The 24,648-nt window shown below is 42.6% G+C and overlaps 2 protein-coding genes across 4 annotated transcripts in view; one reads left to right on the forward strand and one right to left on the reverse strand.

Annotated features, from left to right (window-relative positions):
• Positions 1 to 22: 22 nt before the first annotated feature.
• Positions 23 to 16,879, reverse strand: kmo (kynurenine 3-monooxygenase). Its single transcript, XM_030107285.1, has 15 exons — positions 16,782 to 16,879; positions 16,409 to 16,478; positions 16,228 to 16,325; positions 15,602 to 15,691; positions 15,083 to 15,131; positions 13,714 to 13,801; positions 10,354 to 10,519; positions 10,192 to 10,263; positions 7,081 to 7,202; positions 6,481 to 6,628; positions 5,400 to 5,457; positions 5,225 to 5,307; positions 3,128 to 3,229; positions 2,983 to 3,042; positions 23 to 1,254 (listed from the first exon to the last, which is right to left on the reverse strand). The coding sequence occupies exons 1-15, from the start codon at positions 16,842 to 16,844 to the stop codon at positions 1,108 to 1,110; spliced, it is 1,416 nt and encodes a 471-aa protein (XP_029963145.1). The 5' UTR covers positions 16,845 to 16,879; the 3' UTR covers positions 23 to 1,107.
• Positions 16,880 to 20,574: 3,695 nt separating this feature from the next.
• The window catches only part of ide (insulin-degrading enzyme), a 33,168-nt gene continuing 29,094 nt past the window's right edge, over positions 20,575 to 24,648 (forward strand). For all 3 annotated transcript variants that reach the window (XR_003932624.1, XM_030106169.1, XM_030106170.1), the window contains exons 1-3: positions 20,575 to 20,701; positions 23,110 to 23,294; positions 23,717 to 23,924. Coding sequence is in view for 2 of the 3 variants with exons in the window: in XM_030106169.1 (XP_029962029.1) it covers positions 20,610 to 20,701; positions 23,110 to 23,294; positions 23,717 to 23,924 (485 nt within the window). In the remaining variant the exon portion in view is untranslated. The remainder of the gene's footprint in view (positions 20,702 to 23,109; positions 23,295 to 23,716; positions 23,925 to 24,648) is intronic.

A 24,648-nucleotide genomic window follows, 5' to 3' on the forward strand; every position in this document is an offset into this window, starting at 1 on the left:
TTTTGATACAGAAGAGGCATCATATCCACCATTATTCCATTTCAGAAGTTACTTTTGCATCATTGATTGTCAAAAATAGATTTTTCAAAATCATTAAACATGTTAAGAAACCTCTGACAAGAAAACATTTTGTTGTACAACAAAAACCTGAAAGAGTTCACTGCGCTGTCAACAATTTCTATAACACACAGAAGAATCCTGCGACTTTGAAAAGCACTGTTAACGCTGCCGGGAGCAGAAAACTATTTCTCCTTATCAAGTGAGGAGAAACTAATTATATTTAAAATGAGAGTCAAGGACTGCACAAACTGTTTCCCAGACAGAAAGGCTAAAGACAAACCTGCTCTGCACACAATTAAAGAAAGACAAACTGACTTCAGGATTTCACACAGCTTTCTTTTTCTTTTTTTCTGTGCAAGACACAGTGAAGACACTGAACCCCGATGGGTGGAGGTAATTTATCATTTAAAGTGATAATATTGTAGTGGGATGGCGGCGGCGCTGTGATAGTGCCAGGACTTATGGGATGCCATTTGCAGGGCTAATTGTGGTTAAAGCTGTAGTTTGGGAGTTTCTCTTATCATCTGGTCGCTCTGATTTGAGTTTGTTACTTTGGTTGGAGCAGGTTGTAATTTCTGTGTTCTCCAGTGAATTCTCAGTCATCCATTTATTACAGTATTTTATGCCTCCGACACTTCAAAGAGGGAGTTTTATTCAGCCTTTTTGCATGAATTAGCCTTCCAGAAAAGCCTCGGAAAAACAACGTGACAGCACCCGAGGTGAGTTGAGGTATCTTTTATTTTCAACTTTTTTGCTAAAACACCAAAACATCCCACACGTGTGTATTATTACACCTTGTCTGTGACGATAACCCTTGCTCTTGTGTTCATTATGCACCTTGAGATAATTGATTTTCTCCCAACAACACCGCTGGCATAAGTTAAAACTGACGCTGTTACAGTTCATTGATTTTGACAGAGCGTCTCACTTTGAGTTTTATAATTCAATCAAAATCCAATTAGAATCCGGATCACTTCCCCGCCCTTTTGTTTACGCGGGCGCTTCCTCCCTGCTGTCTGAGCACCTGTCGGGCGGATGCAGGCGAGTTCACACACTTCTGAGGGCCAGGAGCCTGCTCCACATCTTCTCGGCGGGGACGACCAGCCTGTTGATATCTGGAGGATTTCTAACCAGCAGGTAGGCGCCTCCCAAAACGGCGCCGGTGGCGCTCAGCAGCAGGCTGCGGTTTATCACCTGCGAAGAAACGAATCAGGAGCAACCCCGTGAGCTGGACTCTCAGATGTGTGGCTTTGTTCCTCACAGGTTTACACTACGACTTGTGAAATGATGCCATGTTGAAGCGGCCTGGTTATTTAAAGCCAGAAGAACTCCCACACTGTGTTTTGGTCTTTGGGAACACATTGTTATACGGAGATCGGAGTTTACAGGTCACCTCTTAGAGAAGAAGTCACACGCTAATGTAAAAATCATTTAGTGTACAGTTAGAGATAATTATAAGTTGTGAGATACAAATCAATTCCTTTTCACTGCTCATATGTAATTATATGTAAGCTTTTCTGCAGTTTAATGAAAATTCACACACACACACACACACACACACACACACACACACATATGTATATATATATATATATATATATATATATATATATATATATATATAATGGCAGCTGATCTATGGATCTGTACTACAGAGGAGACAGATGATTTACTTGTGTTTTGTCACTTCATATAACCCAAATACAACAAAAGGATAACGTTACAGCCTTCAAATAATATTAACTTCTAATGTTTGACTCTGTTTTAGCGTATCATATTATGAAAAAGTCAGCAACTGTTGAACAAGTTGAACTTTCATAAGACAAATAAGTAAAAGTTTACTATTATCCTCTTCTTCTTTTTTTAATGATGCACAATGCAGTGTAATGTCCAAACACCATGGTGTCCGTGACTTAACTTTGTGCCGTCCAGATCTGCTGAAACATCTGAAATCCCGTCTGTAGCTCTGTTTCTTTGCAGGCTAATGATGGTGAAAGTCTGCGGACCGTCTGGGCGAACGGTTTCTAACAAACCCACCCTCACAGTTTGCCTCTGAGGCCGTCGCTGCTTTACTTGAAATGAGTTAGTCAGCTTTCACCACTACAGAGGGAAACTTAGTGAAGAAATCACAAAAAGCAGGTCTTTTTTTTGTTGAAGCTACCTTTACTGTTTTGACCTGTGGATCACATAAATCTGATTTCACTTATTCAGTTATCATTTAGTTGAAGATAAATTCAGTAGAATGACTGTCCCTACATAGTAATTTCTGCTGTAATGCCAGTTTTCTCTATGAATATGTAACCGTCACGTCTGACACAGCTTTGCACTGCAGAGGTTTTTTTTTTTTAATGTTTATGTATCTCACGTTCATTCTTGATCTTGCTTTGTGACCTTGTAGTTATCTTCATTTTAAAACTCTCACAACTTCCCCGCGCTCGAAGCCAACTCCTGCACCTTTACCGCTTTTCAGCTTCGGTTTATCACCTCAGCAGATTTATTCTGTTTCTCTGTACGTCTGGAGCCTTCTCCGTCCCTCACAGAGGTCATTCCGGCCTGTGCCCACACGTCCCTCGGGGTTCAAACAATTTACAAATGTGTGAAAATCCCCGCTGATCCATCTGACCATTAGCGGTGAAGCCACATGACGGAGCCGAGGACCGACGGCCTTATCTGTGGCTCGGCCGCACAAATCGCAGAGCCTTTTCTCCACGCCGTGTTCGTCTAAAATCAAATGTTTCTCAAAAGGGGGAAGTGTTTACCACGTCCTGTCTTTCACGCTCGCTGCTGACGGTGCTGACACTTCAAAAGAGTCTCCAATTACAATACTTGAAATGTTGAAAGGGTTGAAGAATCATCCCTAAAATAAATTGCTTGCAAAACAGAGAGAGAAAGAGAGAGAGAAAGAAAGCATTTGTGTTTTACTTTGTCTTGCCAGTGCCAGCGCTCCACGGCTTTATGATATCTGGTCCTCGTGAAGGTGACCTGGAAACGGTGCAAAAAGGAAACCACCGCATGAATCACATGCAGAAGAAAGTCAGGTGCAGCGACGATCCGGATGCGTCCTCACCATCGTGTACAGGGGGATTATTGTCTTTGGCATGAGGAGGTGGAGGATGTTATCGACGTGCTTTCTAAAGAGGAACCATTTGGAGTTGACGTGCGCTCGCATCTGCAAAACAAAAACAACAGTAAAACCGTCCGTCCTGCATATTGTGGGTTCGTTAAAAGCATCTTTCAGCCTGTTGTGTCTGTCGGCAGTGACTGCTCGCCGCTCACGTATTTATTCTTTTTTTTTTTGGGATCTGTAGAAGTAATGACGGCGCTCGGTTCATTAACTGAGCAGGACTTTCTGTCAAGGAGGTTAGAACGCTGAACAGCAGTCACATGTGGTGGGAAGAGGAAATCTCTGCAGATAATTGGGGTCAGCAAACCGAAATGACTGCTGTAAATCACATTTCAATTCATCTGGAACTAGAAAAGTTGCTTTACTGGCTTATATTAATTGCAATAAACAAATAACAAACCTGGTAGTTGCTAAATAAATAGCATGCAAAGTAAAAATGGTGTCAAAGCAATCAGGTAAAGTCAACTGAAAATGCAAAATTCAGAATTTCAGCAAATAAGTGTGATTTTGGCCAAACATATTTTGCATGATCTGACACACAGGTGTTTAAATACGCAATTTTAATATATTAGGCTGAAATATATCTCACCCTTTCATATTTCCTCTGTTTAAGTATTTTTTTTTAACTTATTTGCAGAAAAAATCCTAAAATCGGTTGAGTTTGGTAAAAATCAAAAGGAACAATTAATCAAAAAGAAAGAAAAACCAAACAATGAGCTGAAAAAAGGCTTTTTAAAAGGCTGGTTTCACTGTATGAGGGATTCAGACACTCATGCCAGAGCGAGGAAGTCAGAGTACCTGCAGAAAAACCACGTGCACGCACGTGGAGAACAAAGTTCTGCATAGAAAGGAAACCAGGAACATTCTCACCTCCCGTCCTCCAGAACACTTACTGCATTGAAGTCCAGTTGAAAGAATACGAGCTGAAAGCTCCCCAGAGGAACAGCGTGCACAAACAAATGTGACGTGAGAGGTCACAGAGACCTCCGGCAACCTGATTTTACCTTATTTTCCTTCAAATCACATTCTCTCGAGGCCAATCAACAAGAATAGCAAAAACTAATGTACTCGCTTTCGGAGCTGTCGCCTGAAGTAGAGGAAAAATAATAGATCTCCGTGCTTCATCACCACTTCACAACGCTCACTCTGGAGGCTTTCTGCTGCTCCAGTCACTGTAAACGGTTGAACCATTGGATCAGCGTTAAGCCTGCTGCATAAGGGCTGAAGGATTATATGGTACGGATATATGGCAACAGTTTTTTTTCTTTCATCTGACCAGAACTATGACTTCTATGAAAGCAAAAAAAAAAAAAAAAGTCTATACTTGTTTTTTATGTCTTAAGTTGCAAGTATACGCCTTCTGATGCGTTGAGCTCTCTCTCTTTGGAGCCACTTTTAGCCTGGTCAGATAGTTTTCAATTTCAGTATTTAAACTGTGTTGCTTCAATGTTTTTATTTTGTCTGTTTTAATCATTTTGACTAATTCTAAATGTACAAAACCTTTGTGAACCAATTCATGTCATTCTAGGCATTTTTTTTGTTTAATGTTTCCCCTTTTGCCTTGGTTTTATCTGTTTTGTATTTATGTTTCTATGTTTTTTTATCTGTATTGTTCATTGTTATTGCTATTGTCTTATTTGTTTGTCTCTTAATTCCTTCTATTTCTATTTTATACTTGTGCCTTTTTAAATCTGTTCCTTCTTTTGTCTATGTTTGAACCTTCACCAAAACAAATTCCTCGGATAGGATGCTGTATTTCTGCATCATTTTTCTGAAAGCTGCAGCTGAGATGTAAAATGTGGCTTCGGAGTCACAGGTTGCAATTTCCTGATCTGGTGAATCACTCTAACACGTAGAGAAGAAAAAGCAGGAATTTTTTTTTTTTTTTTTAAACTGCTATTCAAGTTAAACTAGTTAAAGCTCCTGAAACCAGCCTGGACACAGCAGCAACTCTCAACAGACACAATCAACAGTTCAGTCTCACATAGCGGACATTTAAAATCTAACGTAGACTGGTCATATTAAATACGTAAGAATTACTTCAATGTAGTTGTACATGGCCAGGTCTGCAATAGCGTGGTCGTCTGGAACTCGCACTCGGGTATATTCAGGCAGAGCAGCACCTGTAAAGACCCACCAAGGTCAGCATCAATACTGCTCTCGTACCGCCAGCTCATCCTCGGGGTTTTCTTTGTCCGTTTATGAAAGCACTCACTCAAGTCCTCGTCGAACTGGTTCAATATTTCGTCAAATACGATGCAGTCCTCGAAGCCCTGTAAAGCAAGAACAGATGAACTACTTTCTGCCTCAGAACTCTGATGTATTAAGGACTAACGATGTTCTCTTACGTTATGTGGCAGAGGTGGGACCAAGTCACTGCTTTGCAGGTAAGACTCAAGTCTTTGTCCTCAAGTCCCGAGTCAAGTCACAAGTCCTACACTTTGAGTTTTGAGTCCTTTCGAATCATTTTAACAGTGAAGTAATGAGAAATTGATTCACACAATTTACGTATGCCTTAAAAATCTATTTTCGTTGAAAAGAAATTTGCTTAAAAAATTGCATTGAACAGCAGTTTCCATGTTTCTGGACTTGCATTTACCACCTGCCAATGTGTGTATGTGTGTGTGTGTGTGTTTGAGAGAGAGGCTGAAACTTGAACAAACACATGAACAGAACACTGAACAGGATTGTGCATTTTCTGCTATTTAAGGTAAATATTATTAAGTCTAATAAAACTTTTCAACCAGGGGCGGTTGCTGGTGTTGCCTACTTTACTGGAGTACATTCAATTGTATCGCACATGGACAGGCACATCACACACACCACACACACACGATCTCACAGAGAGAGCGCTAAAGAATGATTCCTTAACATACTTTTCTTTTTTCAATCTTTGTGTTTGGGTGAAAGCAGCAAGTCATTTCGAGTCAAAGGCCTCAGGTCCGAGTGAAGTCTCAAGTCTCCCCTGGTCAAATCAAGTTGCAAATCTTTTAAAAAATGTTGAAGTTGAGTCAAAAGTCATCAAATTTATGATTCATAAGTCACATGACTTAGACTCGGGTCCACACCTCTGACGCGTCGGGGGGGAAATCAAACAACAAATACCGATAAAGGCATCTTGTTTATCACGAGGTTAGGACTAACAGTTTCACCCAAGGAGCTGTAGAACAAGCCACAGGAAGGCTAATTCCACTGCACACAAGTCCTTTGTCTTTTTGCATTTCAATACAGTTAACAGAGGAAAAAACTTGATGTGTTAATTTGTCTCTTTTGCCACCCATGTCAGCAGCACTCACCGCGTTCATCCCCTGCCCGTAGAAAGGAACCACAGCGTGGGCCGCGTCGCCCATGAGGACACATTTGTCGCCGATGTGATACGGGGAGCATTTAACAGACACCATGGCCTGGGCGGGCAGTCTGAAGTAATCTCTCCGGAGAGCGTCGCTGCAAGGCAGAAACAGCAGCGAGCCTGATTTTGTTTGTGTCATTTGAAAGTAACAATTTCATTCAAAACATACAACTGAAGCCGTCTTCTCAGGTCGAGTTAAACAGCTAACCAGAGCACTGAAAATATGCTGTCAGCTGTTTATATGCGCTGGATCAAGTCAAGACGGCGAGGAAGGAGAGTGAATAAAAGCCCCAGGCGTCGCTGCGCCTCGCGGCTCTGACCCAACATACGGTTCACCTCGAATAAAACCTCCCTGCAGAAACCCGTGTAACTGTAAGTCTGCAATTTCACACTCGAGCGGTCACGGCGGAGAGTGTGGCCCGCGTCGATGAGATGACGGGAAATTAAAGTGTTTCGGAGGCTGGAGCCCGGCGGGTCGGATGAGGAGATGAAGGGCAGGGGAGGGAAGCGGAGGAAGCAGAAATGAGAGGCAGAGGAAGTCACTCACGGCCCTATTAGGGGGATGGTGTCCGGGAAGTACTTCTGGAAAAACTCCATGACTTCATCTCCGCTGGTGATCTTCTCAAACTCTTCAAAGGGCATGAAGAGGGTGCAGGTAAACGTCTTGTCCTGCATCCGAGGAGAAACCAGATACAAATTTGCTGCGACACACTTTATGTCAAATTATTAATTCAACATGATGTGACAGTACGTCCACGGTCACACCTCAACGTTACCAGTGAAAATGTTTAGTTTTTCCATATTTGGTGCGGACAACTTTTGCGTTTGGACCGCAAGCGATGGAGTTTTCAGTTGGGCTGAAGAACTATTGATCTCGGTGCAGTGAAAACAGCTGGCAGGGACTTAACCAGCAGATTGGCATATCTGCTCATGAGCTTCATTTCACTTGAAGTCTTTTCTCAACTTGTGTTTTTGCACTTTACGTGTTGTTTAGTAAGTTAGTGGTAAAACCGTACAGTTAAAGTAGAACTTAAAGGTGCTGTAGGCAGGATTCCGCATCTCCGCCATCTTGCTTAAGGTTACCTAAGCAAGATGGCGATTTGAAACCCAGCACAGCCAATCCTGTCCCGTTTTCTCTGACATCACGCCCTTACGCAAGTTAAGCCCCTCCCACAAGAACGTGTGACGAACGCCCCTCGACCAATCACGGTTAGAGCCTCATGGGCTCTTCTGATTGGTCAAAGATACCTGGAGCTGTGGAGATTCCTTTTCAGCTCAGAACAGAGACAGATGGAAACGCTGCGCCCTCGCGGCGGTGCAATTATGCTACACTCCTAAAGGATTATTAATGGATACTCTAACATTTAATCCAAAGAAAACACTGAAAAATTAGCATTGACTAGCAAAATCCTGCCTACAGCACCTTTAAGTAATATGATCTTGAAACCAAAAGATAGCTGAAACTAAAAGATAGTAAAATTCCAGGTTTCGAGTCATTTGTTAAATTGCCCGATAATGTCCCTGTATTAAAAATAAGGAGATCAGTTGCTCTGTCATTACAAACCGACTGCAGACCACGAGCGTCAGCTATATGAAGCTGGAAGTGAAATATATAACTATAATGTTCACAAATAGCATTAAGATCCCGTCAGTATGGAGAATTTCAGTTCAATCAAGTAGTGGTTGAGTTTTTTTCAGGAAGTATTCAAGCTAAAAAGATCATCAGAAAATGACACCTGATATACAGACCATCCCATTAGTATCCAGAAGACCGATATAGTGCCCCCTGGTTGCCATATTCATTATAATAAAAGCAATATAGAGCAGAAGAGTAACTATGGAATTCAACACAAGGGAAGATAACAAAGAAAGAGTAAGCACGAGTACGATGTTTAAGCTGCACATATGCATAATGAACTTAATTAACTGATAAATGGCAGTTTCAATCCTGTAACTTTTTTTGAATAGCATGCAAGAATTTTCTTTCTGAGCTTTGTCATGCATAACAATATAAAAGTTGGTTCTGGTTGTGTGCTTAAGTGTCTTTTCTACGGAAGGTGACGATGCTGAATACTGATTATGGACCAGCACCTCTTCGGAGACGGTGACCAGCTCCAGGTCCAACGGTCAAAGAAAAGAGAACAAAGTGTCAAATCATTAATGCTGCATGACGGCACATCAGCAGTGGAGGGAAAAACACTGGATTCCTGGAAGCTGGCCATTCAGAATAAAGTGTGTTTTCAGGGACGAGATGGAACTGGGGGCGGTTACATATTTTTTAAAGACACCGGCTAACACAGTTTGTCTCACAATGAGGTCCAACTCGGGTGCCACAGAGAGGGTTTTTCAGGGTATAATATATGTATCGATGAACATTATTCTGGACTTTTACTTGAAACCACATAAACTTGAAAAATCAAGTTTGCTGCTGAGGTCTTCTCAAAGTGCTTCTGTTAACCCGTTAACTGACCCCCGAGTATCACGCAAACATCACTGATGCTGACGGATGCCATCCGAGACGCCCCATTGGGAGCAACTGAGGGTTTAATGTGAAGGACACTTTGACACATAGGTCAGGGTTGGAGGACTGAACCACCGACCTTGGGACTGAAAGACAACTCATTCTACAGACCGAATAGGGAATGAGGGAAGGAAAAGAAATTGGAAACTGTAAATTATTAGCACAGAAATCACAGAACAATGATCAAATTGTGAAAGTTTATATGCTCTCAAGGTCTTTTGAGCACAAGAGAAGTTACTGTACGTTTACTGGAACATTGTTTTCAGTGTTTCTGCCATCTGTGTCCATGTGAAACTTTTATGAAACAAAAACGCAAAAACGATCAGTTTTCAATTAAAACTTTGCCGTATAAACTTGGACCTAATGGGTTTAAAACAGTAATCCCCTACAGATAAACCTTCTTATCTTCCTTTATTAATCGCTGTGTTGTGGAGTTGTCTTTAACTCAGGGGTGTAGAAAGCCTCCCCTGACTCCTCCATCCTCAGTGATGGATGGAGGAGCAGTGAGGCGGCGGCGGCGTGCCATTAGCTGCCCATCCGAGCAGGTGCCATCTATCAGCGTCACGAAACCCCCCCCCCCCCCGGACCTTTTAGCGCCGTCCTTGTTACCATGGCATCCTCAGCGGTAAGGATACCCTTCGTGTGTTTGTTTTTATATATTTTTATTTATTTTTTTAGACCTGACGTGCTCCTGGGAACTCGGGCAGTGAGTGACAGCACAGATGCACTTCAGCGTCAGTTCCTTTAACCTGTTCTCACTGAGGAGGGCAGAAGAGAAAAGTGAAGCGCCGTTGTGCTGACTCAGCCATGCGGAAAAAAAAAAAAAATCATTGTGGGATTAAGAGAGAGGGACGGCAGGGACAGAGGAAAGTCACACAATAGCAGGCGAAGACAGGCGAGGGGGAGGTCGTCGGGAGAGCCGGGAAGCCGAGACACGCACTCTCAAAGATTTTCCGATGAGTATAGCCTCGACCGGCGGTCAAGTGAGCCTAATTAAGTGGATGAGGACACCTCAGAGGTCAATCAGGCCAGGATCTCTCCCCATGTGACTGTTTCCAAGGCTCTCTGTAATAACTCGCGCTGTCCGGGATGCCGTCTCTAAAACAAACCAGTCTGGGGAAGAAAGTTCCAGCTCACCAGGTTGGGCAGGGCGATCATCATGAAGGTGTTCCGGGGCCAGATGTGCAGGTAGTTAGGCTTCATGGCGAACTGCAAACAACAACAACAAGAACAGCAACAAACAAATGAAATGAGCAGAACGAGGAGAGGGATGGGGGGCTGGGCACGCTGAGGCCTGACCTCCCCGTCGATGGGCGGCATGGTGAGCTCCATGTAGCCGTGGGGGATGTAGGTCTGGCTGTAGTTGAAGCGGCTGCGGCGCAGGAACTGCTTCCGGATGGCGGAGAAGGCGCCGTCGCAGCCCACGATCAGGTCGGCTTCGATATGCTCCGTTGACCCGTCGGACCTGAGAAGCAGCAGCAAAAACAGTCAGAATACGAAACGGGGAATTCAAACTTCGTTCAACATTTCAATTTGAAACCATTTAACCAAAGAATCCCACGCCGTCTGCATGATTTAACTGGCGGCGGCGGTGGCGGTGGCGGTGGCGGTGGCGGCGGCGGCGGCGGCGGACGTTCTGCTCATTAAGCTTCCAGGAAGTCATGTCCCGGTGGCTGCACTCCCGTCGCCTGCAGGCTGACACTCAGCTTTTAAAGAATATTATTTTTAGGCGTGTAGCCTGAGGAAATGTGCCAGAGGCAGCGCGCTCCAGGTCTGATTCGGAGCGGAACCCTCATTCCCCAGCTTCACATGCTCCTTTGTTAGAGCTGAATGAAACTGTGTTTCTGGCTTTTCAGTGCAGAAATCCATGTTGTTACCTGATCTGTACATTTCAAATGCTGTCACACCGCAGATCTGTTCATGTAGGAAGGCAGAGTTAGCATCATTTCGATATTTAATTCAGAATGCTGTTTGGGATGAGCTGAAATATCTGTTGACAGGAGGATTAATATCTGGTTTAGTGGCACAGTGTGGAGAAGTGAGTTCATCTGCTGCCGGCCTCACAGAGGAGAAGTAATCCTTGGTTAAATTCTGCACTTCCCAATATATATATTGATGAAATTCAAATCAACAGACGCTGCTGTCTGTAAATCCGTTCAAGTGACCTGATTACTGATCTGTCGTGGTAAATCACCGAGGAGCCAGACGACGGTACATCTGCCGCTTGATTAAAAAGCTGCTGTAAACAGCGGGAGCGAGTATTCCCAACATGGCTGCGAGCCGTCACACCTCCAGGACTGGCGGACGGCGTGACAACAGCGAGCGGGGTGGACTCAGGTGCATCTGTCAGACTGAATGCTCAGAGTGGGAAGCCATCTCCTGATTTAATGATCCTTGCAGGTTACAAGATGACATCTAATTTTACCAAATAACGAAGCATCACATTGAACACCGGCGGGTCATAAAAGACGAGTTTATCTCAATCAGCTTCATTACTGGTGATGCACTGAGAATAGTTTCTCTCTTTCTGGCTGTGCTTACATATATTTATGATTTATAGTATGTAGTAGTCAGTACTTTACAGGTATGACGATAAACCTTGGTTAGATTTTAAGATTTTTTTTTTTTTTATGCGTGGAGTTTACATGTTGTCCTTCACGAAGTCTGGCTTTTTTTTTCAAGAATTCTGACTTCCTGTTGTAAGAAATTAAACCAGGTTAAAGACTTCCCATTGCACAAAGCAATAAAGATTCATGGTTCTCTCACTGACACTGCCGGATGATTGCAGGTTTGTTTTTTTATTTTTTTGTCTCAAGTCACTTCAGTGGTCTGACTATTGTGTTGAGAGAAAACAATCGATAGTTGTTAGAGTTTGCACTCGATACCACAAACGCCAGCCTCTTATCACCTCTCTTTCCTAAATGCTTTGAGGAGAAAGAAAACAGGGGCGACACTTTTAACAGCTGATAAATCTATAGCACAGAAATTGAAATATTGAAACGGCTTGTCAAATATTAGTAGAGCTGAGCCGACTGTGTGACAGACAAATAACGAAAATGAGATCAAATTAAGTTTCAGATCATTTTAAATGTGAATTTTGAAGGAGAACAAAATGAATATTCTGTGTTTTCTGCATTTCTTGAGTTTAGTTATTTTACGTGCTTGGTATTTTTTAGTTAACCTGGTGTTTTGATCAGACCAACTGCATCTCTGATTTGTATTTTAATCAATCAAGATGGATGAAATCTCTCCATGTTCTGACCAGTTGTAGCTCCATCATTCATTCAGTCACTCTTTCTCACTGACATCCAAATCCTCAGTATGTCTTTGGACTGCAGGAGGAAGGCAGACTCACTTTCAGACAGTAAATCAGATTTCTGTATTTCTGTATCGGTTCACTGACCACTCGCTCTCGTCCTCCTTGAACTGTGGCCACGTGATTATTTTTACTGATGTTTACTTCAGTCGTGTTTATTTCAGGAGGAGGAATAAACAGCACCGACTCAATAACCCACCCTTATTTATGAAGCCACACTGCGGTGCTCATTGTTCTGGGGCCGTGCACGACTCTTCTCCTTCTCCTGACATTCTTATTCAAAACACAACCTGCGCCCGACACTGAACCACAAACCAGGCCTGTTGTGTCATTCTCACGCATTCAGGTAAGTAGATTAACTATTGACACTGACTGATTTTATTATGCCTCCAGGATAATGCAATATGAGCACAGGGTTCCCATAAATATGTAAATGACCCTCGTGCACAAACAAACCCAGCAGGATCCGGTCTCCTAGTTACGGCGTGGCGAGGAAAGGCAGTTCCCTTTAGTTGTCTGCCTGCTGCTGCACCGCGAGACGCTGATCAAGTCTCATTTCCTCATTGAGCAGATTATTAGATTCCCAGCAATGAAGCTGATTATTGTATAAGTATGGGGCGGTCTATAAGAGGAGCAGAGGTCATGAACACCGATTTCATGCTGATGGCTATCTTGACAGTTCCTGGCATGGATGGGAGGAAAGCAGCTATCACAGGGGCATCGGGATCCCAGGAGGTGGAAAGAGTGGCGGGTGAGTTGGAGCTTTCATGTAAGACTTGATTTTGGTAAAGTGCACTGAAGCGCGGCAAAAGCTGGGGAATTAATTGTAATCCACATTTTGCAGATAAGCCCATAAAGAAATAAATAAATGGAAATAACAACACGGACATCAAACGCCTTCCTTTTTTCCCCCCTCACATTTTTGATAAGGCTGAATTTAATTGAAGGACCCCGGGACGAAATTGAACAGCATTTGTGCGCCTGCATACAGCGCTAATAATTCACCAGCAGGAAGGTGGGGGGTCGCTAATCCCCACAGCTAAGAGGACCTGGATGCGCTTCTGTGTTAATTGGGTTGTAAACTGTGTGTCACATTTACCTCACGGGCAGCCAATTACAAAACAACTGAAAAGTCATGCCGCACGGCGGGGGGGACTTCAAAGAGCACGTGTTTATCGCCGTCCGAGACCTCACATGGTTAACGTGTCCAAGGCCACGCTCCTTTACAGGCACGGACACACGGAGAGGGTGATCAATAAAGGTCGGGGTTAATACGAGGAGCCCAGTCCAGTAACTCTCCGTGCAACTCGGGGTCTGCAGCCGTAACACCGGCAACTATTTACCTGGCAAAGGTCATCAGCCCCGTTTCAGGACTCCAGTCCTGCAGCTTGTGGTCGAAGTTCAGCTTTGCGTTTGGATACTTCTCGGCCTCTGTGGGAGTGAAATGTTACAAAATGAAAGAGCTGAAATGCCACATGTGGACAGGAAAAGACAGTTTACTGAGACTGAGGGACGGGGAAACTGTCACAGTTGTAATAAAAGTGGACAGAGGAAGAAGTCAATGGTCCCATGAGGGGAAACGGCTCCCTGCCGATCGACATGCATCACTTGAAAAGCGACAGTCCGTCTTTGTCTCTGATTTTTGTGGAAACCAATATTTAGGCTGCCACACAGTGAAATCTCTTTATCTGCGTGTTCGCTCCAGGAGCCTGGATCGGCCCTGATAAGCGCGGCAGCCTCACTGTCAGCCGCTTTCATTCACATGCAGGCAGTCTAATTAAAAGCAGAACCACGCTGTCGCGCTTTATCTCCATACACCGAGGCTCTTCATTAAATATTCTGCATAAATCCTTTCAGCTGAAAGACAAACACGGCCCACCGACGTCACCTGACGCGTGAGAGCAGCGTCACGGAGGTAAACTGAAGCTGGGAGGCTCAACTCAAAGCAAAAAGTCAACTTTTCAGCAAAGACTGTGACTTCCAAATTTCAGTTTCATATAATACAAAGAACAGTGAAAATGCTCTATATATCAAGGTATTGCTCGGTATTTGTCACAATGATGTAATATAATACAACACAGTGACAGTTTTTCCTTCTGAAAATGTCCTCATTTAAACCAACTGCAACAGCTCAGCTTGTTCTGAACCAGCTCAACGCAGCTAGTCTGAGTTTACTGGACAAAACTCCTTACAGCTTCCTACAGCCTGTGTTCATATGTAACAAAATGAAAACAAAAAAACAGCGGTCAATTGTTCAAAAGCTCAAACAATATCCATACGGTTACCTCTCAGTACTGTAACAAATTCAGAAAAAGGTTCAGATTGTTCGGAGTCATTCCTTTCATTGGTGAAAAAGCAATTATTGTGAATTTCACTGCAACAGGCAGATGCAAAGGAATGTAGCCTGATGCAATGGATCATGTGGCGTTTGGTCACAAAATAAAATAAATAAGTAAATAAATAAATGAAGGGGCTTAACGTTTAAACTAATCTTAACTTGCAAGTATATACAGCATACCAAAGTCTCACTGAATTAACCTCAATATGTACATTAAGCTCTTTATAAGTCTGGACTGTATATTTTCTAGGACAACTTTCCATTAAAGTTTTAAACTGCTGCGCTGTGTTGACTGTGCCACATTTCTTACTGGATCTCCGCTTCAGGGTCGTGTTCTTGTTGAATTACCAGCGAGACACGGTGAGGGTTCTCACCTGTGAGCAGCTCTTTGTTCAGATTGGCTCGGTCCACCGACAGGATGTACTGCAACAGAGAACAATCTGTCATTTCGTGCTGCATCCTCACAAACGGACAGCTTTTAAAATGGGAACAGGAAGTGTCTGGAGTTTACATCGTCTGCCTAGATCCATCTCGTGTATGTTGGGCTTAGTTTTGTGTTAAAAAAGTTAACTTAACTGTGAAGTTAAAGCAGCTTAAAAGATAAAACCAGATGGATTTGCATGTTTTATGAAGCACAATGATTCCCGTGCTTGAGCTGATGCTACCTGCATTCATGCATGTACTTGTGGACATATTCAAGGCTGAGCAAGCTGCAAGATGAATATTTAATCTGCAGGCCCAATCTGAACACACAAAGTCATTTTTAAAGCCACTCTTTAAGCAAAGTACAATTTATTTCATTTAGCAGTTGGAAGAACTTGAACTGCTGTATTGTAGTTGGTGTGGAGACAAGATGTTAACATATAAACGAGACATGAGAAAGATGGATTTACCTGGCCTTTCTTCCCATAAGGTATTGGAGACTGCTTCCCACTCAGAGAGTGAATCATTCTGGCATGCATGGGAATTCCCTGAGAAACAATCTTCACACAAAAAAAAAAACAGATTATGACATCTTAAATCAGACATGTGCAATCGCTCAGGATAAATCATTCTGTATGAAGTTGTGGTTTAAGGAGCCAAATCAATGATGAGTAAAAAACCCGTGAAGCGAGAGAGGAACATCTCTCTGGCTGTGCAGTGACTCGGTGTCCGACCTTGAAAGCGCACATGTGAGAAAACTGGCTGAAGCAGGTCTTATTTTGTCATGCTGAAAAGTCATGCAAGTGTAAAAATGAGAGGCTGACGCAGCGTCCTCCGGTGCGGATAACAATCTGCAGCGAATGTGGACCGGAGAAAAGACCGCTGACCCTTCTAGTGGGAATGAAACATCCGGAGGGGACTGGGAGCTCAGAGGCTGCAGATTCACTGGAGCTCGGCCGCATATTCACACTTTCATTATTGGAAATGGACACAAAATTCCTTCCTCAACTGTGGTCCATAATCACTTTACCTTCCAATTTACTTGATCTCATTTCCGCTGTGTGAGTCTCAGAGGATAGACGTGATTGAGATGTACCTTCTCCTCCATGCCGACATGTTTCAGAGCCTGCCGGCCTCGGTGAGACAGCGCCAGGTTGATGCTTCTTCCCCTCACGATTTTAGCTTGACGGATATCTGATTGTATCAGGATTGTACAGGTTAGGAATGCGGTTAGGAATCACGGTCACATCGTGGTTTGACGACGTTCCTGAAGCTACCTTCTCGAGTTTCAAAGACCTCCACATTGAACCCTCTTTGGGCAAAGTAGCAGGCGTTCAGCGACCCCACCTCAACAGGAAAAGGAGACAAGGCCTCTGAGTCTGACTCATTTCAATCACGGTGCCATTAGACAGAATGTGCCCGACAGGCATTACAAAACACACATTTACAGCCTTTTATTAGACACTCAAACACACTCTTTTAACCAGACTATGTGAAAATCTCTCCTTTCATCTCCAAGTGCTGTTTGTTGATACTGAAACCTTTTTAAGAGGCAGGGATCCACGAACAAACAACATTCATTTGTGGTCAGGAGATCAAGACTCCAGAAGCACAGATAATAAAAGATTCACTTTCATTTTCTTTGCTTACCAAACCTCCGCCCACTACAGCCACAACTTTTCTCTTGGTGTGTGTGCCACTTGGTTCCTCCATTGTGCTGCGGGGTCTCCGGTGGTCCGACGCCTCTCGCTGCCTGTTTCAGAAGGACCCACTGGACTCCCGAGTTAAGATTTAAAAGAGGAGGAGCAGCGTGAAAACCCCTGTGCACACTGTCAGAATCAGTTCCCCTTTCAGAACAAACACAAGGCAGTGATAAAAAGTGCTGCCCTGACAGCGTGTGATGACCTGCTCTGATATCAACACAGACCAAAACACACATCTGGTGTGTGTCTGAGGCGACTCGTTTCAGGGGATTCTGTCGTTTTTGTTGGATTAAAGGTCTTCATTTCGCTGCACGGTCGCTACACTGCCAAACCAAACTCAGAGCATAAATATGTCAGCTTTTAGAGAGTCTGCATTTCATCCATACTCAGATCATCACAGCCGTGTTCAGAGGTCATCTGAGTAATCGATCAGAGGTATGGATCAGGAAGCCCTCACTTCTCTAACAGGTGAGGAACAGCATGCATAAGGAAAGAATTATGTCTCCATCTAGTGGCTATTTTATGACAGCACACAGACGATAGATACAACTCTTGAAGTTAGTTGGAGCACAAAATATATCATTCTACAAAAGGGAATGTTCAGATAAAGGAAAGCTAAGATAAATAACTGGTTTATCATTTTTTTTTCTGATGCATCAATCTTTTTTAGGAGTTAAACTAAAACGGGGGAGGGGGGGGGGTTCCTTGGTTTTTCTGCAAGAAAAGTAGATCACATCCTGGATTTGTTCTTTATTGAACAACTTTGAATTTTATCTAGAGAGAAAACAATCTTAAATCCTCGTGGTCTTGTATCTTTTCACTCTTCAGTGTTTATTCCTACAAGCTTTTTGTCTTTAGCACGTTTCTTCTGAACACCCTGATTGTCTGACCTTGATAACACTATTGTAGCTATATGGTCAGATCACACTGCTTTGTTCTGGCCCATGGGCCACATGTCAGAAGAAACTGGAGCGCACAAAGAAAAGCCAGCACGAAGAAAAAGCAAACTCCTGATGGAAAAGCTCTCGAGTCCAGAATTAAACCTGATTAAACCTTTTGTGATGTGAAGTGTTGTCTTCATTTATTTATTGTGATCACTGCCTCAATTTATTGTAACTTAAAAAAACCTTTTGTTGCAGAAGTCTTCCTTTATTGTCTCTTTACTGGTGTGCCTTTTGTGTGTGAGGAGTGTTAAAACATGTGGCCTGTTCACCAGGGGTGGCCTAAAGGTGATCTAACTGGCCACTGGGGATCTTTGTAAAAAAATAAAAAAATTAATTAAATAAACAAATGCATTTTTTTTTCAATGAAAATAAAGCCGCTCCTAGTTTGTCCACCAGGGGTCGCACTGTTTCCATAAGCAGCTCTGGGAAAAGGAAGTAAGCAGCAGATGGCAGCAGTGACCTTTTTAAAAAATTAAATGACACCGAGCGATTTTAAATTGATCGTTATAGTATTTTGATAGACTTTCCCTTTAATTTTTTTCAGTACGTACTAATAATTAGTTTGTATTCAAAATGAGGGAAAACTTTGAAGTTGCTGGTATGGTTCAGAGGTCTGCACAGTGTGGCGGGGGTTAGTACTCTCTCCATAGTGAGAATGTCGTAGGTTCGAGTCCAAGCTGGGTCTCTCTGTGTGGAGTTTGCATGTTCTCCCTGCATGCAAGGCCTTTCTCTGAGTACAAACCAATGTGACAGTGAATGTCTGTGTTTGCCCTTCAGTTGGAGAAAGCACAGGAGCTCCTCAATAATAAGCTGACATAGAGCCATCCCTATTTTTCATTCTTGGAGATTCTACACTTTATTATATTGTACCCGTGTGTTCAGTATACAGCTTTTATAAATATTAAGTTTAACATTTATTATTCTTTAATATTCATAGTTTATTATCTTTGTGCAATGTGGACCTGACATGATGGCTGAATTTCCTCACGTGGGATTAATAAAATGTTATCTTATCAAATACACTGATGGTTTGTGCATGATGCAGCTCGCCTGACCCACTATTAGCTGTGATAGGCTCAAGTGACCCTGAATTGAATGAAACAGTATTATACTCATATCAGTTTACAGGTCCGGCCCTTCATAAGTCAAACTGGGACCTATGTGATCCTCAAACTGAATTAAGACTGGAGGTGAGCTGCTTTGATAAAATGGAAGTAAATACGAAGAGCAATCAGAGTGTAAAAAATAATAGCAGTCTTGTTTATGTTTATTTCATGTTCTTGTGAAAAATCAAAGTTATATTTAATTACAGAGCTCAAGACAGGATATCTGAAACAAAACTTCAAATAAAGAAACAAAAAAAACAACAACAGGAAGTTTTACTTCGGATGTCATGTCTGTGGCTCAGTAATAAACAAAATAATGCAGGAAAAATATGATCACGAGCCATTACAAAAGGTATAGATGTGACTGTTTCCTTACTTCAGTTTTTTTTTCTTTTTAACCTTTAAAACATTTGAAAACATGTGGTATTGTATATGTTATTATACTTTCTGCCAAAATGTACTACTTACGGTGTCATCCCCAGAAATGGACTATTTAAAAACTGTTATTCATAGTCTATATTTAACACACACACCAAAAAAAAAAAAAAAAAATCTTGGTAAGAGATGCAGAGATTTCAAATATCATCCAGCCATAAAAGAGCACAGTTGTTGACCTGGGTGTAATTATGTACCTAAAAGTTTACAACCACATAAAGACAAAAACAAAATCAGCTTATTACTATCCAAAAAAATTTTCAAAAAATAAATAAAGGAATCAGGTCAACAGGAACAGGTTTCATCGGTGTTTCAGAGTCTTAACATCTGTGTACTGCTGAGACACTCCTTTTAAATCAGGCTTTATAACACTATTTGCACAGCCTTTCCATTAAAGAATATATTTAACTTATTTTGTTACCTTTATCTTAATGAAGTGTTTATTTATTCTCCTTTTTATGCCTTTCTATATCACCTTGTTTTAGAAAATTTCCCTTGTAAATCACTGTGAACTGCCTCGTGTCTGAGTGGTGCTATAAAACCGCTTTGTCAAATACAAAACTATCAGTGTTAACTGGTGTGACAGTTTCTTGCATAGAAACATTCCCCCATAGCTCATACCAACAGATTCCATTTATTGCCTGTGGAGTTCAATGAGTTGTTCCTTTCCACCCTTCTGTCGAGGTACCTCAACTTCTGAGAAATTAACACAAAAATACAGAAAAACCAAGGGGGCTGTACAATTGAGAGACTGATGATTGAAAACTTTGATGAACATGTCGTGACCAATGAGGTTAATTGCCATCAGATCAGTGTGTGCACTCGTAAGACACTCACCTGTTGAGTTTCCATGTGTGCACTCACCTGCCGCTTTATTACAGACAAAATTTATATCACAAATCAATATTTGTATATTTGTATTTCATGAAAGAACGTGGGGATTGTACGTGTTCTCCTTTTAAATAAAGTGAATGATTTTTTATTCTGTTGGGAGGAAAAAAAGTGCATGAAACTCGACCAGTCACGTGACACATACGAGGAAATCTTCTCACAGGCTATCTAATCCATTCCAGAACCAATGACACATCGTTATCACAAGAGCAGAGTTTATCTGTTAGCACCAGTCGAACAGTTTAAAACTTAAGTTTTACTTATAATTAATCTCGTATGTCACGATAAGAGTGTTATTCGAGTGGATAGTGTAGACAAGGTAGTGTTCTTCTTTGAGTGACGCCCCACTCATGGATCGACTGCTCATGCCTGTTCCAAAATGGCGCGGGTTTGTTTTCCATGAGTATGTTGAAGAGCTTTAACCGAGCGGCCCAGTTCACCAGACTCCTCCAGACAGCCGGGAAAGGCTTTTATCTACAACAGAACTGCAGGTGAGAGCTGCCAGGCAGAGAGTGGAACCTTTTGTTAGAACCACCGGATTATTGTCAGACCAAATGAGATGCTAGCTAGCTTCCAGACTTAGCAGCTGCGGCCGTTAAAGCCGGCTCGTTAACCCGGCTAACGTCACGGCTAACCCGGCAGAGTGAGGCTATAAGAGGAGGTTGATGATGCGAATTGTGTCCGCAACTGTACACCATAATCTAATTATATTGCCTTATCTAAAGTTGAGGTTATCGGATAACGTGCTAAAATGATCCAGTCCGTTTTGGGCAACTGTTGAAGCGTGCTGGGTAAAAGAGCTAATGCTAAGTGTGGCTTCCTGGGAGCTGGATTAAAGTGTGTCTTGCAGTGAAGTGACACTGCTGATCACTGGGCTCACACACATCCAACAAACACCAAATTCAACAGGGATACGGTTTCTGTGTTGTTCGGTGAACTTTGCTGTTAGGCCAGTAAAGCACGACAAATGTATTTCTTTTAGCTTTACTAATGAAAAATATTCAAATAAAGTGAAAAGAAACGTGTGTATAAAGGAGAAAAAACCGTTAAAGCGTTAAAAACGTTAATTGCAAAATCTGAACAAATAACGTGAGTCCCGTGAAAATAACTGAAAGAGTCCGCAGACCTCAGGTGTTCAGGACGTTTGTCGCACAGGTAAGGAGCCTCAACCTGAATTTATGAAGGTTACTGAAATAAAGTGACACTTCGTCTGTTTTTTGTTGATTTTACTTTATTTCTATGGTAATTTAACAGAAGTTGTGGTAGCCGTTGAAGGGGATGGAAAGGGAAAACCTATTGAACTGTAAATTGTTTGACACGGGCAGTAAATGACATTTGATGACAAGTACTCTGTTGGAAGTTTTTCTTTGAAAGAAGCCTGTCCCAGTCCATAAGCAGTCTCTTGTTTAGTGGAAAGCCTGATCAAATATAGTGTTATAAGTCCTGATATGGGAGAAGCATCTGTTACATCAGGAAATTTGTTCCACAGGTGAGTAAGGTATGAACTGAAAGCTGCTTTGCCTTGCTTGACTTTGAGAACACTCTTCGTGAGACGGTCAGGGGTCTGGATGCTTCATATTCAACAATTAACGAGAAGTTTTCAGGCCCGAGACCATTCAAAGCTTCATAGACGGGAAGGAAGATTTTGAAATAGATCCTGTGACACAGAGGCAGACAGTGCAATCAGTGGTGCTTGAGCTTAATCCAGATGGTTTAATTACTTGTATTTCTAAATGATTGGGATTGCAGAGTGACGTGGGTTTTATAAGCTTTCAGAGGATCATCTTGTGATCATAAAGGCTACATCTCATTACTGACCTAACAAAGGTCGTTCCTAACTTCAGTTAAAACCATAAAAATAAATAAATAAATAAATAAATCTGACTTGATGGACATTATTTGTTTATATAATGATAATTCTGGCAGTGGTGATCTAGAGGTTAACAAAGCAGACTTGGGATCGGAAGCTCTCAAGTTTGAATCCCACAGCTGATATGTCACCACTGTGGACCCTGTCCCTGAGCAAGACCCTTGACCCCCATGAGCTCCCTGGATCTGCGTAAAGTGAAATTTTTCCCCAAGGGGATTAATAAAGCATGATTAGCTTAGTTAATGCTACATCATTCATGTATTCCATCACAGAGACTTTAGACCTAAGTTAGTTTTGGTGTTTTGTATTTCTCAATATGTCTCACGGTTGCTGGTTTAATTGGATTCTAAAAGCATTTTTTTGACTGATGATGTTTATTTCTTTTTTGAGGTGGTTGAGCTGCATCGTAAGACAATTGCAGCAGTATATCATCACTACCATAAAACATAGCCACCTCCGGCAGCCCGGATGACGAACGCTGTTCAGATATCACCTCTCCCACAGCCATTTACAATGACTTATAAAGACTTATGAATGGAACCAGATGGTTCAGGGGGTGGAGCAGATTGTCCTCCAATCTCACGGTTGGCAGTTTGATCACTTTTCTAAATTGTCCTTCCAACTTTTTTCCAAATGGAAGTCCTTGTCTTCACTTTATATTAGTGGGACAGTGTACAGCGCCTTCAGATGACTCAAAGTATTTTATGTGAAAGTCAATTTTCCCATTTATCTGCTCAGCATTTGGCAGCCTTGTTTGGTTGAACACTAATGTCCTCCTCCATGGCCGTAGTTAGAGACCTCTCTCTGGTGTGTTTAAGGCGTGTCACTCTTCCATCACACCTGATTGAAAGAAAAGCCTCGTCATTAATCCCAAGAAAAGCCTGACAACAGGAGACACCCAGTACATGCAGGACAGGGTGGAAAACACAGGACCTCACTGGTGTTGAAATCTGTCACAGCAGATCATATGAATGTTGCAGTTTATTCTCACCGCTGTGTTAAGCTTTGCCTTCTCTCCATCTGCTACAGGCTGGTGTCATCCTTGCCACTCAGAATGACGGATCCGGCTGTGAACAGGGTGGTCAGTGACATTATTCGCTCTCCAGAGGACAAGCGGGAGTACCGCGGCCTGGAATTTACCAATGGCCTGAAAGCTATGCTCATCAGTGACCCAACCACAGACAAATCTTCTGCTGCTTTGGATGTCCACATAGGTAAAGGACGTCCATGACTGTTGTTGTTTTATATGTATATATTAAACTACAGCTGTCTGCATCCTTCATTTCACAAATAAGCCTTAAAATGCTGCAACATTTCTGAAAATGTTTAAACTTTTGCTGACAAAGTTGCTTTTAGTGTGAGAGGAACAAACATCTTACATAACGCTGTCAAATTTCCTGCCCACAATGACTTTACACATCAATACACAGCTGTCTGGAGGGATTGAGACCAGCGCGATCATGTTATCACCAGGCTGCTTTTGTTAGAATTTGATCGTTGTTGCTGTGCTGTCACAATAAGTGCAGATGTTCTTACTTTCAATCTTTACTTTTTGAATTTGAGTCAGATTTCCAGTTGGAAAGACATCCTGCTCAGTTCACTAATGATGTTCTAATCTGTTCTCCTGAATTCACAGGTTCACTGTCGGACCCATCGAACATCTCAGGCCTGGCACACTTCTGTGAGCACATGCTGTTCCTGGGAACACAGAAGTACCCCAAGGAGAATGAGTATAGCCAGTTTCTCAGCGAGCACGCCGGCAGCTCCAACGCCTTCACCAGCGGAGAGCACACCAACTACTACTTTGACGTGTCCCATGAGCACTTGCAAGGAGCTCTTGATAGGTACTGACTGAGGGTGCGGTCAGCTGTATCCCTTGGTGTTGACTTTGCTAGATGACATTGTCTCAGTGAATACAAACCTGGGAGTGGCCTCCAGGCGCACGGCCCCAAATCTTGTTTTTTTTTTTAAATCTTGCGTGGCAGAAGAACTTTGATCAAACTGAGGTCATCTGTTTGCTTAAATAGCTGGTCGTCACATACAGCGCTCCCACCGGAATCCAGGTGTTAATCTGCGGGAGCAGGTCACTGTCTGCCTGTGTCCGGTTACCAGACCCGGCCTCTTTGTACCCACGGTCCTGACCCCCCTCCGGGCTGGAAACCTCAGTCAGAGTTTGAGACTGATAGCTTCAGCCTCGCGTGGGGGCTGCGCTCAGCTGTGGCGGTTTTGGAAAGGACACTCTGGCAGTCAGAGCTGAAGCGGCAGGGATAAGCTTACCTAATTAGAAATGAATGATGGTCTAGCAAGCACCTGCTTCTGTGGCATAGGCTAATTGTTCCCTTGCGCAGATGAATTGTGAAGGCCATCTGGACTTCAGTGGTAGGAAAGGACGGTGCGGAGTGAGCTGAATTATTGATGCTGAAGCTTTTTTGAAAAACATGGTCTGAAAAGGATCATATGAGTCATTAGCTTTCCAACTTTTCATCCCCACACCAACAAGGTTTAGGTTCTGTTTTTCTCACTCGGTGGTGTACATCTCTGGCTAAAAGCACCCTCCAGTACAAAAGG

The sequence above is a fragment of the Salarias fasciatus genome, chromosome 13, assembly GCF_902148845.1.
Source record: "Salarias fasciatus chromosome 13, fSalaFa1.1, whole genome shotgun sequence".
NCBI classification, from domain to species: Eukaryota; Metazoa; Chordata; class Actinopteri; order Blenniiformes; family Blenniidae; genus Salarias; species Salarias fasciatus.

What these genes read in the sequence shown, in the direction of transcription:
- kmo (XM_030107285.1), bottom strand. Translation starts at nt 16,844, where the DNA reads ATGGAGGAACCAAGTGGCACACACACCAAGAGAAAAGTTGTGGCTGTA. An exon ending in ACGGGCAGGGGATGAACGCG is followed by an intron (nt 5,458 to 6,480) that starts GTGAGTGCTGCT and finishes CTTGCTTTACAG; the next exon opens with GGCTTCGAGGACTGCATCGT. An exon ending in TAATCCCCCTGTACACGATG is followed by an intron (nt 3,043 to 3,127) that starts GTGAGGACGCAT and finishes CACCGTTTCCAG; the next exon opens with GTCACCTTCACGAGGACCAG.